General features: G+C 43.6%; 2 protein-coding genes across 2 annotated transcripts; both read right to left on the minus strand.

Annotated features, from left to right (window-relative positions):
- Positions 1–284: 284 nt before the first annotated feature.
- LOC311504357 (uncharacterized protein) lies at positions 285–6,003 on the minus strand. The gene is made up of 7 exons (XM_084567384.1): positions 5,873–6,003; positions 4,688–4,890; positions 3,811–3,912; positions 3,637–3,732; positions 3,329–3,439; positions 3,102–3,225; positions 285–2,623 (listed from the first exon to the last, which is right to left on the minus strand). Exons 1-7 carry the CDS (start codon positions 5,913–5,915, stop codon positions 696–698), a joined length of 2,607 nt encoding a protein of 868 aa, XP_084423510.1. The 5' UTR covers positions 5,916–6,003; the 3' UTR covers positions 285–695.
- A 641-nt stretch (positions 6,004–6,644) lies between these two features.
- On the minus strand, positions 6,645–12,543 carry LOC311504358 (ER lumen protein-retaining receptor 2). The gene is made up of 5 exons (XM_084567385.1): positions 12,255–12,543; positions 10,626–10,726; positions 10,239–10,397; positions 9,604–9,856; positions 6,645–7,924 (listed from the first exon to the last, which is right to left on the minus strand). Exons 1-5 carry the CDS (start codon positions 12,343–12,345, stop codon positions 7,890–7,892), a joined length of 639 nt encoding a protein of 212 aa, XP_084423511.1. The 5' UTR covers positions 12,346–12,543; the 3' UTR covers positions 6,645–7,889.
- Positions 12,544–13,714: the final 1,171 nt, after the last annotated feature.

Raw genomic sequence — 13,714 nt, forward strand, 5'->3', positions numbered from 1 at the left:
CACAAGCGGTGTACAATAACTCCTTCCCAGCACTAATAGGGAATCACTAAATTTTGTCAGTTTAGGTCACGGCCTCTTTACCTAACCCTAGATTCAATTCACTAGTCTCAAGCAAGGCTGAGGAGCTCTGATAATCCCACTTCTTTGCAATATCATACCACCAGATTTATTTATTTATTTATTTATTTATTTTATTCTAACCTTTAGTCTTCAGCAATACCTTGGCTCAAGCTGAAATCGATTTATCAGACTTCCCGTAACTTCAGCTAGAGACACTAATGTAGCTTTTACACATATCCTTTAGGGAGTAAGGAGGCATAAAGAACTGAGCTTGCTATACTCTGCAACTGTCTCTTCACCACTGTTTGAGGGTGGCATAATTGAAGCTGCACAACTAAAACCTACATGGTATTCGAAACCTGAACAGATCCTGCCAAAAACACCTGAATTTGCAGCAGAACAGTCAGTACCCAAGTTCCACCTTAAGAAATGTAGGCGGCAGGTTTCAAGAAGGAAGACAAAGGCATGGTATAAACAAAGATATTGTTGGTACTGCTGCATCAGTTTTGATACTCCATTTATCGAAAAGTGTTTCAAGGCTTGGTTTTAACAGATGATGGCAAACCTGCCTTAAAACTTGCAAAGGCAGTTTTGAGTGATTTCTGACTTTAATTGAACATTCCTAAAAGGCAGGACTACTGTGTAATAACTGTGTGAAGGAGCTTTTTGTGTCTTAGCATGCTAAAAATCTTTGGGAAGGCCTTGCCGCAGATATGACAAACAAACGGCTTCTCTCCTGAATGTATTTTAGCATGAGTGTTGAGATAACACATTTTTACAAAGCCCTTCCCACAGACGTCACATTTGTACGGCCTCTCTGTTGTATGGCGTACAAGGACGTGCCTCTTCACTTCAGAAGTTGACCTGAAGTATTTGTCGCATTCGGGTACAGTGCATTTGAGAGGTCTTTCTCCTGTGTGGATTAACTTATGTCTAGCCATCGTTGACGTCGAGATCATCTTTCCACAGTACGGACATGGATTACGGAACAGCTCATTCAAGTGTTTGCTCCTCTGGTGCTTTTTCAGGGCTCCCTTCTCTTTAAAGGATTTCTCGCACTGAGAACAAGAATGCCTCTTGTCATTCCGAGACTCGCCGTGGATGAGATTCAGGTGCCGCAACAGGTTGGACTTCTGGGAGAAAGGCTTGCCACACACTGCACACAGATAGGGTTTCTCCCTGGTGTGGACTCTCTGGTGGTAAACGAGATCCATGTCGGACCGGAATCTCAAGCTGCACTGGGCGCACTGGAACGGCAGATTGCCCGTATGTTGCCATTCGTGAATGATCAGAAAACGCAGCCTTGGAAAAGTTTTCGGACAATGGTTGCACTTGAACGGTCGGACAATTTTATGGACATTTTCACAATGCCTGAGCAGGGGCTTAAAAACAGTGTAGGACTCCTCACATCGGTTGCACTGGAAAGGGGTGTGTGAAACATTGTGCCTGGCCAGCGTCGCGGCGTCTCGCAACACCCTCCTGCACACGTTGCAGTAGAGTTCGTTGTGCGTCAGCGCGTGCTTTTCCAGTGAAACTTTGTACTTGAACGCCTCTTCGCATACGTCGCATTTGTAAAGATTTTTGGTCTCGTCCGGCTTCTCTGGATCTATGTGCTGCTGGCCGTACTCATAGCAGGTCCTTTTCAAGTGGTGCTTAAGAGATGATAACAGTTTAAACCTGGTGTCGCATTGAGGGCAGGCATAAGCGTTGGTGGGGAAGTGGGTTTTCATGTGACTGGTAAGGCTTGTGCTCAGCTGCTCCTTGCATATAAAGCACTGGATTTCACGAATCTTTTTCTGGGTCCCAGCTTTGACGGTGGAGATGCCTTCCTTTTGGTTAGCAGCCGATGCATTTTTAGGACCCACAAAGGAAGGGTCCTCACCTGAGCAACTAGAAAACGAATCATTTTCGGGGAAAAACGCATCATCTGAGTAGTCTGACCATGAATCAGCCATACTGGAATAACTACTAGAGGTCACATGGGAAGGGTCCTCATCTGAGTAGTAAGACCAGGAGTCGTCTTCACTGCATGCACCGATCGGAGCCATGTACGAGTAGTCTATGCTGAAGCTGCTTGGATGCTTATAGTCTGCGGCCGCTGGTTGAACCCTCTTGGGTGGTTTAGTTTTCCTGGAAGCAGGTGTGTGGCCAGGGACGGCCTCTTCACAAAGTCCTCTTTTCTCCTCCAGCAGAAACTTTTTCATTCTCAGGCCTCTGTTTGACCTCACGGGCCGAGAATGCGAAGACACTGGCCTGTCCAGTCTCTGTAGTTGAACACTGCAATCCTTCAGAATGCGAGGCGTGTTGTTCGCTTCAGTTTCAAGCACGTCTGCCGTTTCTTCAAATGGTAACGGACTTCCGTTTTCCCATGGAATCGGGTTAGTCTCATCGGTCCTTGTCTCACTCGTCTGGTGCTCCGCTGTTACGTCAGGTTTGATCTGTGCCCAATTTGCCGCACGTGACAGAGTATCTTCCAAGAGTGTGTCTTGTGCTTGCGTCTCGGTACTTTCTACAAGGGGAAGTTTGAGAGCTGAAATGATGCAGGCGCCATCCAAGAAACTATCTGAAATTAGAAAAATAAGAGATGAAAAAAGAAACTAAAGCTCGATAACCAAGGGCAACCCATTATTCAAATATCACACGCTTCATAAACTCCTTATGAGTTAGTGCAGGAAATAAATAGACAATATCAGAGGAGCATCATTCAGCCCAACTTTATGTAGTTACTGTATTTAGAGCTGCTTTAGTTGATTTTTAGCCTCAAGGGGACATTGTAACAACCTACATACACAGCTTTAACATAGGCTGGCACTGAGATAGTCACCAGTAAGCTATCTTGCCATTTAATATACTAATGATTCATCCTAAAATGAGCAATTACTTGTTTCCCCTTCTCCTTAAAAGGTGTAGGAAACTAAGGACCAAATCAAAGGTGGTAAACACTTGTCTGACTAGTCCTACTGCCAATCAGAGCTGGCACATCTTCGCCAGGGTATAACCACCTCCCAAAGGAGTCACTTCAGATTTAGTGACTAACTTACCACTGTGGTCCAGTTGGCTGAGGTCTTTTTGATACTGGAGCATTGTTTTTATGTCCTCAAACTGAGACACAGGCTGCATACAGTCCTCCAGAACAGAGGGCTCCTCACCCAACATGAATGCAACCTGTAAACAATTAAAAGGAAGTGAAGCGGGTGAAAGTGAAATGTGTATTCATGAAACTGGCTTGTGGCGACATCATAAATACCCTGGAGGTTTTGTGTTGTACCTGCTGTAAAGTTTGAAGAGGAAGAAACTTTTCGAGCCTGGACAAAAACAGCCACATCAGGCTTTGAAGTGCTTCATCATATGTTGGACCAAACTGTTCAGGGAACTCTTTCTGAAAGAAAGAAGCATAACATATTTGGTTGTTGCAGTAATTTATCCACACAGAAACTTGCCAGAACAAAATGAAAGTAGCCCACTGAGTACTATGCATGGCTTCAATTACTTAAAAACTATTCCTGAATAGACCTCTAAAATATCAGTTGCTCTTAAGATGAAGAAAGAAAGAAGCAAACAAACAACAAAACAGACCTCAAAAAAGTGTTCCTTCTCGTCAGGATTTTTCAGTAAGTTCTTAACAAGATCCACAAAGCTGGAGTGCAGAAGTTCTTTGTCTGTACCACCAGTCTGCAAAACACAATATTGTGAATATTCACAGCAATGGAAATGAGCATACTTCATCCACTATAAAGTCTATTAAGTCACCTCCATTAGCCATGCCTCCAGAAGCGTTTGCATCCTGTCAAGGTGAGGCTGAATGATCTCAAGGTGAGCAGAAGCTTCAAACTGGCATAACTCCAGGATCAGCTGAAACCACAAATCAGAAAGTTTTCTGTTCAAATGGACTTCTCTTGTAATATTGTTATACATATGTTAGGACTGTCAGTGGATTAAAATAATTAATGTCAATTAATCGCATGATTTCCACATGTGATTAACAAAAAAAATCCAGCTTTTATTACTCTTATCAATATCTCTGAGAACTCTCTGCTCCCAGCTGTGTGCTTGATCCAGCAGTAACTCTGTTTACAGTCAGTGCAGATAACTTTGGTCTTGTCATGACAATCATCTGACAGGACGTTCCTTGATCCATTTCTGCACATTTGTGTGCTTGCGTTCCTCTTGTTCTGCTTTAGGGATTGTTGGCATTTTTGATGCACTAGGGCAGAGGTGTCAAACTGATCCGTGAAAGGGCCGCTGTGGCTGCAGGTTTTCATTCCAACCATGCAGCACCCACGCAGTGGGTGTGGCTGGCAAGTTTTTGTTCCAATCAATCAAGAGGACACCTGAAGTGACTGTGTGAAGGCAGTCCAATTGATTGATTAAGCCAAGTCAGGTGTGCTGCTGCATGGTTAGAATGAAAACCTGCAGCCACAGTGGCCCTTACACGGATCAGTTTGACACCTGTGCACTAGGGCATATCACATATTCCCCTCACAGGGAAAGAATTATTTATTACAACCGGACATCAGACTGCTTTCTGCAGCATCACCAGCTGCACAATCAAATGAGGTAGATTTACACAGACATGCTGTTATGGACAAAGCTAGTGTCCATTTACAATGCAAATAACTGCCCTTACCCTCGCTCTGAGGCCCAGGATGAGTTGGGTCCTCTGACGGCTGGTGAGTAGCTCTGGAACAACGTCTGTGACCATGGACACAAACTCCTCGAGCATCCCGTAATCGGCCACAGTTTTCTGCTGGATGGTCTGCCAGATGGCTGCTGAGACCAGCCGGAGTGGTGGAACCATGAGGCGCAGTGCAGAGAAGGGAAGCCGTGCACCTCAATGTAAACATAGGTAGGTTATTTGAACTCCAAGGAGTATATATTTAGTCACTAAACATTTTGTTTTTACATCAGACATTATCAATTCTTACTTCACTTTAATATACACCAATCAGGCTCAACATTATGACCAATACTGTGTAGGTCTCCCTTGTGCCTCCAAAACAGTTGTGACTCATCAGAGAATAGACATGGGCCTTCTGAGGGTGTCCTGTGGTGTCTGGCAACAGAATGTTGTTAGTGGGGGCCTTTGGGTCCTATGGGTTGAGGGGAGGGCCCTCTGTGGATCATCCCACAGATACTTGTTCAGTTTGGGATCTAGTGAATTTGGAGGCCAGGTCAACACCTTGTGATGTTCTTCATGTTTTTTTAATTGCTCCTAAAGTGTTTCTGTGTGTGTGTCTGTGTCAGGCTGCATCCTGCTGGGGATGGCTGCTGCCATCAAGGAGTGTCATTGCTATTGGGTGGGGGTGCCTGGTCTGGTCTAGGTGGGTGGTATATGTCATCCACATGAGTAGTAGTAGTAACATCCACATGAATGCCAGCCAAAGGTTTCCTAGCAGAAGATGGTCAATGTTATTTACTTCTCCTGTCAGTGCTTTTAATGTTGTTCCTGATCAATGTACACTTATCTGGTGGACTGGTCTAACAATGTTCACTTCTACTGGAGCTACAGATGGTCGCACCAACGGTATGAATCCACCCAACACGCCTCGTGTCAGTTGTGTCAACAATCCAGGCTGCTGTTGGTGTATGGAATGTTTTCTTAGCACACTTTGGATAAATTGGGGTGCCACAATTTATCTGAGTAACAAGGTCACAAAGTTTTAGGTCGAACTAATCTAAGAATAAAGGATGAGGTTTGCTGAGAGGTACTACTGCTGAAATAGTGAAAAACCTCAGTTAGAATGAGTGTTTAGCGCTGCGTTGCTAACTCGACTAGCAATAAAATTCAGTCCTTTAAAGGATGGTAACTTACTTGATGAATAGGTACAACTTTCCTTTAAAACAGTATCTTCCATCCTGTTTAATCAGTGTGGTGAGTGCCTCCACAATGTGTTAGCAGAAAAGATTAGCTTCATTGGAGAGTCGTCTTCTTCTATTGTTTTAGGCCTTTTTTCTTCTTCTCCTCTTTAATGACGGCTGATAAACAGCTTTTCGTTGTGCTATCGCCACCTTGTGAACTGGAGTGCGACTAGGACCGGATGTATCAGGTATCCGCCGTTGACTGTATGGTATCCGCTGCAGTTTTTTTAATTTACGGTTTGTGTTTTCAGTTTTTAATCCAAGTTTCTGGGTTTTTCTGAGCACAATGAACAATTACATGTTCTACTGGTTCTACTGTTTTCTGTGTGTCACAATACAAACACAGCAACTAGCTGAAAAGTGCACCCTTCCCCAAATGATGATAAGTTCCTTTTTTTGTTCCTTTTTTTTTTTTTTTAAATCTTGTACAGACACCTCCAAAATTATATAAATTGTCAATATTGACATTAAAGCTGCTATGTAAACATTTAAAACCCTAAGATAACATTTGTTCTACGGTAATTATTTCCTTAAAGGGGTGTTGCCAGGTAAGAACTATCGGATATACGAGTCATCAAGAAGTGAGCTTCCTGTAACTTTGCAGCAGTTGCATTGTGGGTAATGTAGGCATATAAGTATAGCGAATGCACTTACAATTAAAGGTCTGACCAAGAGTGATCATAGTGTACATTTCCCTTTAATGGAAACACAACACTGAGACAAACTCTTCTCATAAAGGTTTTATTTGTGGTGGCAACATCATGCAAATGCTCCGGAAAGAAATGAAAACTTGAAATGATGTGCACAGAAAAGTAAAAACAGAAGCAGATATGTTTTGAGAACGATGCAGCGTCTGAGCTGCTCCTCTCCGCTGCGACACTTCGCGTCTAAGGTTAAAATTATGCACAACAGGCAGACAAATCCACGGACTCTTGTTTATTGGAAACCAGCGAGAAGATAGAAAATAAATACATCTGCACTTAAAAGAAGAAAGTTTCCGTAGCGAGGCTTCACATACTGCACGTTACCAGGAAGTTCTCAAACATTTAAAACGGAGCCGTCTGAAAAGCTCAAGAGTCGCTACCAAGCTTAGCAAGTTAGAAGTCAGCTGATGTAGCATACTACATGACTGTGGTTCAAATGAGGAAAAGCCATTTACAGTGATGACAGTTTATTGGTTTCCTTTAAACCATGTGCTTTCATTCTGCTTAATCCTAATAACCATATTGTTCAATACAGAGAAGTACACTGAGGCAACTCATACTCATTAATTCTCTTGGCATTTCAACAATTATTTTAAGAGTGTTAAATTATGGCATCTTTAAATTGGTTTTAATCTAGCAAAGGGCACTGGAAACTGAAAGAAATGGTCATTACACATGGGAATTTATACTGGTCAAACAAAGAAGAGCAAATCATGAACCATTTGTCCACCAAGGTTATGAGGATTCAACAAATTTCTTCCGAAACTGATTCAGAAAAAAAAAAAAAATGATGCACATTTATTTCGATTGCAAATACTATTACAAACGCTCAATAATATCCCACCACAACAAGTCCGCTTCAATATCATACAATGCCAAATCAAAGGCAATTTTACATCTTCAGCTCTATGTGTCGAATCTTCAGAGTACACATTTTATGTAGAAAACTTTTCTTGCTTTTTTTTTTTTCTTCCTTTATACAGAGTAATAAAAAAAAGTTAAGGCAAGATGCGTCAAACAGAAACCCGAAGGCCTTGGACCAGCAGCTGGAGGCGTTCCAGTCCCACCGATTCTGGATCAGGAGGAGGAGGTGCAGCCAGCGGCTCCGGCTCGTTCTCTGTCTCAGGCATCTTACACTGGCGGGAAAGGGGCGAGGAGGAAGCGGAGGTGGAGGTTGGAGGTGTATAGGGAAAGGGTGGGGGTGTGGGGGTCCTCCTTCCCTCCGACCCTCCGCTTTGAGTCTGCCAAAACACTCCTCTTTCGCGCTTAGGCTGGCAGACTCAGTTTCTTTCCTTTGAGAACTGAAACGAGATTGGGCAGATTTATGTTAACACAGCAAGACAAGTAAACATCAACACTAATTAAGTCAGCTGAAAACCTGTATGTATGGTTGTCTGGGATAAGTTGCTGCCTTAAAGGTTTAAGTAAGGGAATACATGTCTCTGTGGGGTAAACACCTGAGATTACATGAGAGACTGACTGCAGCCTTCCTCTGAAAGTTGTCTCCTGGTCACTATATGACAAAGTCCCCTATACAGCCAAAAACACATACTGTCAGCACACAGGTGGCCTGTTCCACTACAGAAATTGAATGACCCATAACCTGGTGAGAACTTGAAGGTCATGAACTGTATATACCCTGCAGCAATTGCAATCCGTCTGTGGCTGCCACTTAAAACCTGGTTTCCTATTCTGTAAATGGTGGCTGTTAGCACAAGGGCAGCACAGACATACATGATGGAAACTGATTTGAGGTTAAGCTCTTAAGGCCAACACAGTCCGACAGTAAAAGTAACCTTTCAAACTCGCAGAACACAGATGGGACATGTTGGACCACTTATACTACAGTCAGCTTGCTACCGCCCGCCTAATTGCTGCAATGTGACAACGCATCTGCTTGCGAATCTTGAGAAACAGCTGCTTGTCCACCCTTCACCCGTGAGCACGACAAAATGTATCTGCTGTTAATGCTGAATGTGATGCTTCGATAGAACCCGACTGATAACCAGCTGTTTATCTTGATGTGTCAGACCCTCAATAGTGCATGGGATGGAAACGTACACTGATTTGGTAAAAATAGGCGCTACATTTGGATGGAAACTGTTTTTTGGGATTGCATTTGTGTCCTTTAAGAACTGCATGGACTCTCATTCAGTTCTTACACATGTTCAGTGCAGATACTACAGAAAGGAGAAATGATGTGACACTTTATGTGATAGATAGTTCATTTTAGGCTGTTCTGTTACTGCTTCATTCATGGACCTCAGCTTCATCTGTTCTGCTATGGCTGTGTGTAGTTGTGCTACCATTTGAACCTGCGGTGTTGTATGGCAGATGCGTTGTCACTTTACCACAGAACTTGCAACCACGGCTGGCTGTCACTGTGGTCACAACGAGCAGCAGTCTACTACATAACACTGTGTCATAATACAGCTCAGCCATTTTCTATGGGTCAGAGGAAATGTAAACTTTAATGTAACACAAAAGTAATCCAGGAAGAACTGCTCATCCCTAAACTATCGGGGGCTCAGAAGAAACGTCAGTAAAAATATTCTAATTCTTTTTAACTTTTCAACATTTCATTGTCACTACACAATGCTTTCAAGGAACTAAGTGTTCAGAACAGATGAAATGGAGATATAATGTTGAGGGCTGTGCATCATATTATGCCAACTTCCCTAAAATTCAGTCCGACGAAACCTGTAAACAATTTCAAATAAACAGGCATCAAACTAACTTGGCCAAACATGTCTGTATCAACCACCACTAGTTAACAAGAAGCAAGGGTATATGGTTAGATAACAAACTCATAGTAGTAGTAGATCTGGTTTCAGTATCAGTTTGAATGCTTCTGTTCTGTCTCTGTTCTATCTTATCAAGTCTGCCTCCTGTCCAACTACACATAACTGAATTGTCTATAATTCATATTCCAACCGTTCTACAAAAACAAAATAGAAAAAAAAAACGCAGCAGCACTCACCTTTTGTTACATACAAATAGAAGAAGTCGCAGTAGAGGATGGTCTGCACCACTCCAGCGACGATGGCGATCATGTCAAAGAAGCCCTCGAAGTAGAACCTCCATATCCAGTTGATGAGGTAGAGGGCTCTGTAGAGACCCAGGAAGAACAGGTAGTGGGTGGTGATGGTCTCGGCCTCTCCGGTCTTGCTGATCATGAAGAGCTGGGGCAGAATGGCCACCGACTCCAGGTAGATGGAAAACGTCCACAGGATCTGAGGCAAATAAAAGGGAGTGTCAGCTGTGATGTGCATTTTGACTACAAGACCGGTATCAAGCACAGCACGCAGTGACAAGACTGGGATATATTTGCATAGCAAGAGAGAGTTTTATGAGCTCCCACTTAAAGGGAGGTGTAACATGTTGACAAAATGTGTCGACATAGCTACAAGAGGTGTCTCCAGGGCCACATTTGTTCCTATGATGACACACAAAAAGACAGAGGGACAGACTCTGCCACAATATGACTGCAGGTGGAACCACTGAGGTGTGATCGTACATGTACAGACAGAAATGCAGATGGAAATCAGGGTAAGCATGGACAAAAAAAGAAAGAAGGATAGTAAAAGAGTTCTTCCTCAGCACAGAATCTCTGACCTCCAGGGGTGAGAAGTCGTGGTTAACCAGGAAAGCCAGGCCTCCAACAGGAACGACCAGGAACTCCACTCTGAAGGTGTCATGATTCCCATCGTAGGTCGCCTTGAACTTCATGTAGATCAGGTACACAGTGGCGTACGCACATCCGATGTAGATGATCTAAAAGATGGAGACAAAACATCACTACTCTTGTTGAGGATACTGCTATGCAATAGCGCCGCCACTCGCAAGCCTGACGCATCGTGTTGGGAAACTTTATCTTTTGGCAAACACAGGCGTGTCGGCTTGTTGTTTTAGCTACTCAACACTACGGGCGCAGTGCTTGAAAGAAAAAGGCTACAGGATGTGAGGATGAGGTGTGCAGGTGAGCAGGAGGGGGGGTTTCACCTTCATGGTGGTGTTGTAGAGGGAGATGAAGGACGTGAGCAGGTCCAGGTAGCGAGTGGTGAACACCAAGGCAAACAGGACCTGACTCTTCCCAGAAATACCTGCGAGGAGACGGAGGGAACATTTAAATGAACAGTTCACAGGAGTCATCACAATCAGTCAGTCCAGACCGACTGCTTTAATGCAATCTGCCGATGCTCACAGGAAATACAGCTCATACAAGTGCAATTAACTCTTGTAACATTTTGTATGTGGCGGGTCAACAACAAAGAGAGATGTTTTACAAACAAACCACAAACACCACACATTGCTCCACAGCTCTGTTGCTTTCCAACATGTGCCTGCCAACTTTACGCAAGAGAAACTTCTGATCCATTCATTCAGCAACGTTTACTTCCTGCAGCCAGCCTGAGTGCATCAATACGTACGAACGCTGCAGCCACGGCTTTCAAACTTTCAAATAAGCAACAAGTAAAAGCTGTTGTGTCATTTCCCTTCCCTTATTAACGCGTTTCATGCACGTGTAGTTATTTTAGAGGCATGTGACGTTGCCAAGTTGCACTGTAACCGCGCCGTCTAATGAGCAGCTGGGACATGTTGCTTTGATAAAGTCCGCATAGGCTTCATCTTCACCTGTACCGGCAGCGAGACCTCTCTGTTTACCCGGTGTGTTGGCAAGTGGCAGCACGTATCCCTCAGTCACACCCACCTCAGAAGAGGAGGGGGCCGCCATCAGTGATCACTACGTTAAGATTAGCCTGGCGCTGTCGGTTACAGCTCATCACCTATGCAGCAATAACTTGTGGAACCGACGTGCGTTAAGATCACTGGAGTCTGAACAAGATTGACTTGTATAGTAGAGATATGTGTGTGAGTTAATCTACTGCAAACAGGAGTAGTGAGATAACTCAGGTGACTCTGTCTTGTCTTGTCTTGTAGTGATACAGCCCTAACCTTTGATCACTGGAAAAAAAAAAAAAAAAAAACATTGCAAAAATGTCATCTGGATTGCACAGATACACAAACTCAAACTCAAGTATATGCAAAATCAAGAGGCAGATGCCAAGTCTTCGACCATTAGTTGAGAGTACTCAGTGCTGCCACGTCACAGAGGTCATGCTCGACTAAAGTAAATGTAAGCAGGACGTATGGGGACAACAGTGGCAGCGAGAGACGTGGAATTAGCTCACGCTCGCCGATCAATTGAAATTACGAGGCCCTGCATATCCAACTGATAAATGCTGTGGCCCTCTGGTCCCCTGCCTAACGTTAGTATGGGGCCCACTGCATTATCAGAGCGAGCTAGCAAGACAGCTGCTGTCGGAGCTGCTTCTCACCCACAAGAGCATTTAACAAGTTTCAAGTCCCACCAAGCCATGTCCCTAACACTTTTAATTCTAAGGAATTCTATTTATATTGTGATTAATAATGGGACGCACCGGCTTAATGGACGCCTTTACTAGCCACCTAGCTAGCATTAGCCCAGAGCTGGCTAATGAGCTCCAACTACAAAAGTTTAAACTGTAGAGTTTCTTCCTCAGCTTAAGATGCTTATTTACACCAGACTGCTGGTTCTGCGTAGGAAAGGGGTTCGTGCAAAAGACAAAGTTAAGGAATTCAAATACTCACCGGCACAGGACCTGGTTTTCCATATTTTTAACAGCAGGATGATGATGGCTGCTAGGTGGGAGAGATCGCCGGTTAGCCTGAAAATGTTCATGTTTCTAGGAGCGCCAGGTGTAGCAAGCCAATTCAAGACTTCGAGAAGATCGCCGTTTGTCTCCGGTAACGATTAATTTTAGACCCGACAGCGCTGAATGGCACCGCGACGCTAGAATAGAGCGATTCGGGCTCCAGAAGACGGGAAAATGGCGAGTAAAGCGCGACGTGGCTCGGGGACGTGGCCAGGACGACAGTGCCCAATGCAAGACGGGAAACGCTCGTGGGCTCAGCCAATCAGAGGAGAGGGATGGCTAACGTGCATAAGTTATGCTACACCAGTGTTGCCTCCAGTTTCTCCGAAAAAGATAGTAAATCCGAGTTTCCGCTCTCAGGTCCAACCTGCCATGTACAAGGAAATGCACCAGGAAGTCAACTGTGTGGACATAATTTAAGAGTATCGTTACATCTGTAGAATCGATACATTAGCAAACATATATAATCGTAATACTGAAGGTGGAAACGAGAAACCGTTTTCTGGGAACAATGCATCTAGGAGTCTCATGGGGCCGCCTCATGAAAGAAGTTGAATCATTCTTCTGAGTTCCCTCAGTCAACCAAAGTCGACCACGATCACTCCTTTGTGCGTTGCAGTATCTTAACAGGATACGACAAGCAGAAGCTTAAAATGTACATTTTAATAAGTATCTTTCAATAAGTGAAACTGAAAATCTATTTCTATATTAGTGTGACAGGACCAGAGAACCAGTGGTGGTGCCTCACCAAGTAGAGAAGTTGAAACTATGATAGCTAACTATGCTAACAAAACACATGTTTCAGATGAACTTCAGGTTTTTGCTACATTGCTACATTTGGAATATTGTTGAATATTGTACACTGAGAGCTGGAATTGCATTTTCTTAACAGCAAGGACATTGGTAAAGCACTTCCAACAGAGAAGTGCAGAATTTTCAACCAAAACTAATTTCACTCTTAAATATATTTTTATTGCTTTTATAAATGTAATCATGGTGAGTATAATTTGGCTATTTTGACAAGAATTCATAGAAAAAACACATTATGTCTAAGTGAAAAATTATGTCTACAAAGTAATGTCAATTAATTAAAAATGTAAAACGTACAATAAGGGAATAAGTATTCACCCACTTTAAAGTGACTGACCTAATTCAACTGAGGTCCAGCCAATTGGTGCTCCGAGCCTAGAGATCACCTGAGTTCAGTGAATGTATGTCAAAGTGGCTGTAGTACGCCGACCAGGCATAACATTATGACCACTTTCCTAATCTTGTGTAGGTCTCCCTTGTACAAACAGTTGTGACTCATCAGAGAATGGACATGGGCCTTCTGAGGGTGTCCTGTGGTGTCTGGCAATAGAATGTTGTTAGTGGGGGCCTGTGGATCCTATGGGC

The sequence above is a fragment of the Chelon labrosus genome (assembly GCF_963514085.1).
Source record: "Chelon labrosus genome assembly, chromosome: 19".
In the NCBI taxonomy this organism is placed as follows: Eukaryota; Metazoa; Chordata; class Actinopteri; order Mugiliformes; family Mugilidae; genus Chelon; species Chelon labrosus.

Excerpts from the sequence above, each read along its gene's own strand:
- LOC311504358 (XM_084567385.1), bottom strand. The coding sequence starts at position 12,345 with ATGAACATTTTCAGGCTAACCGGCGATCTCTCCCACCTAGCAGCCATC. Across the intron at positions 10,727-12,254 it reads GAAAACCAGGTCCTGTGCCG|GTATTTCTGGGAAGAGTCAG; the intron begins GTGAGTATTTGA and ends GTCTCCTCGCAG. Across the intron at positions 9,857-10,238 it reads ACGACTTCTCACCCCTGGAG|ATCCTGTGGACGTTTTCCAT; the intron begins GTCAGAGATTCT and ends TATTTGCCTCAG.
- LOC311504357 (XM_084567384.1), bottom strand. The coding sequence starts at position 5,915 with ATGGAAGATACTGTTTTAAAGGAAAGTTGTACCTATTCATCAA. Across the intron at positions 4,891-5,872 it reads AAGTTGTACCTATTCATCAA|GTGCACGGCTTCCCTTCTCT; the intron begins GTAAGTTACCAT and ends GTTTACATTGAG. Across the intron at positions 2,624-3,101 it reads CAGCCAACTGGACCACAGTG|ATAGTTTCTTGGATGGCGCC; the intron begins GTAAGTTAGTCA and ends TTCTAATTTCAG.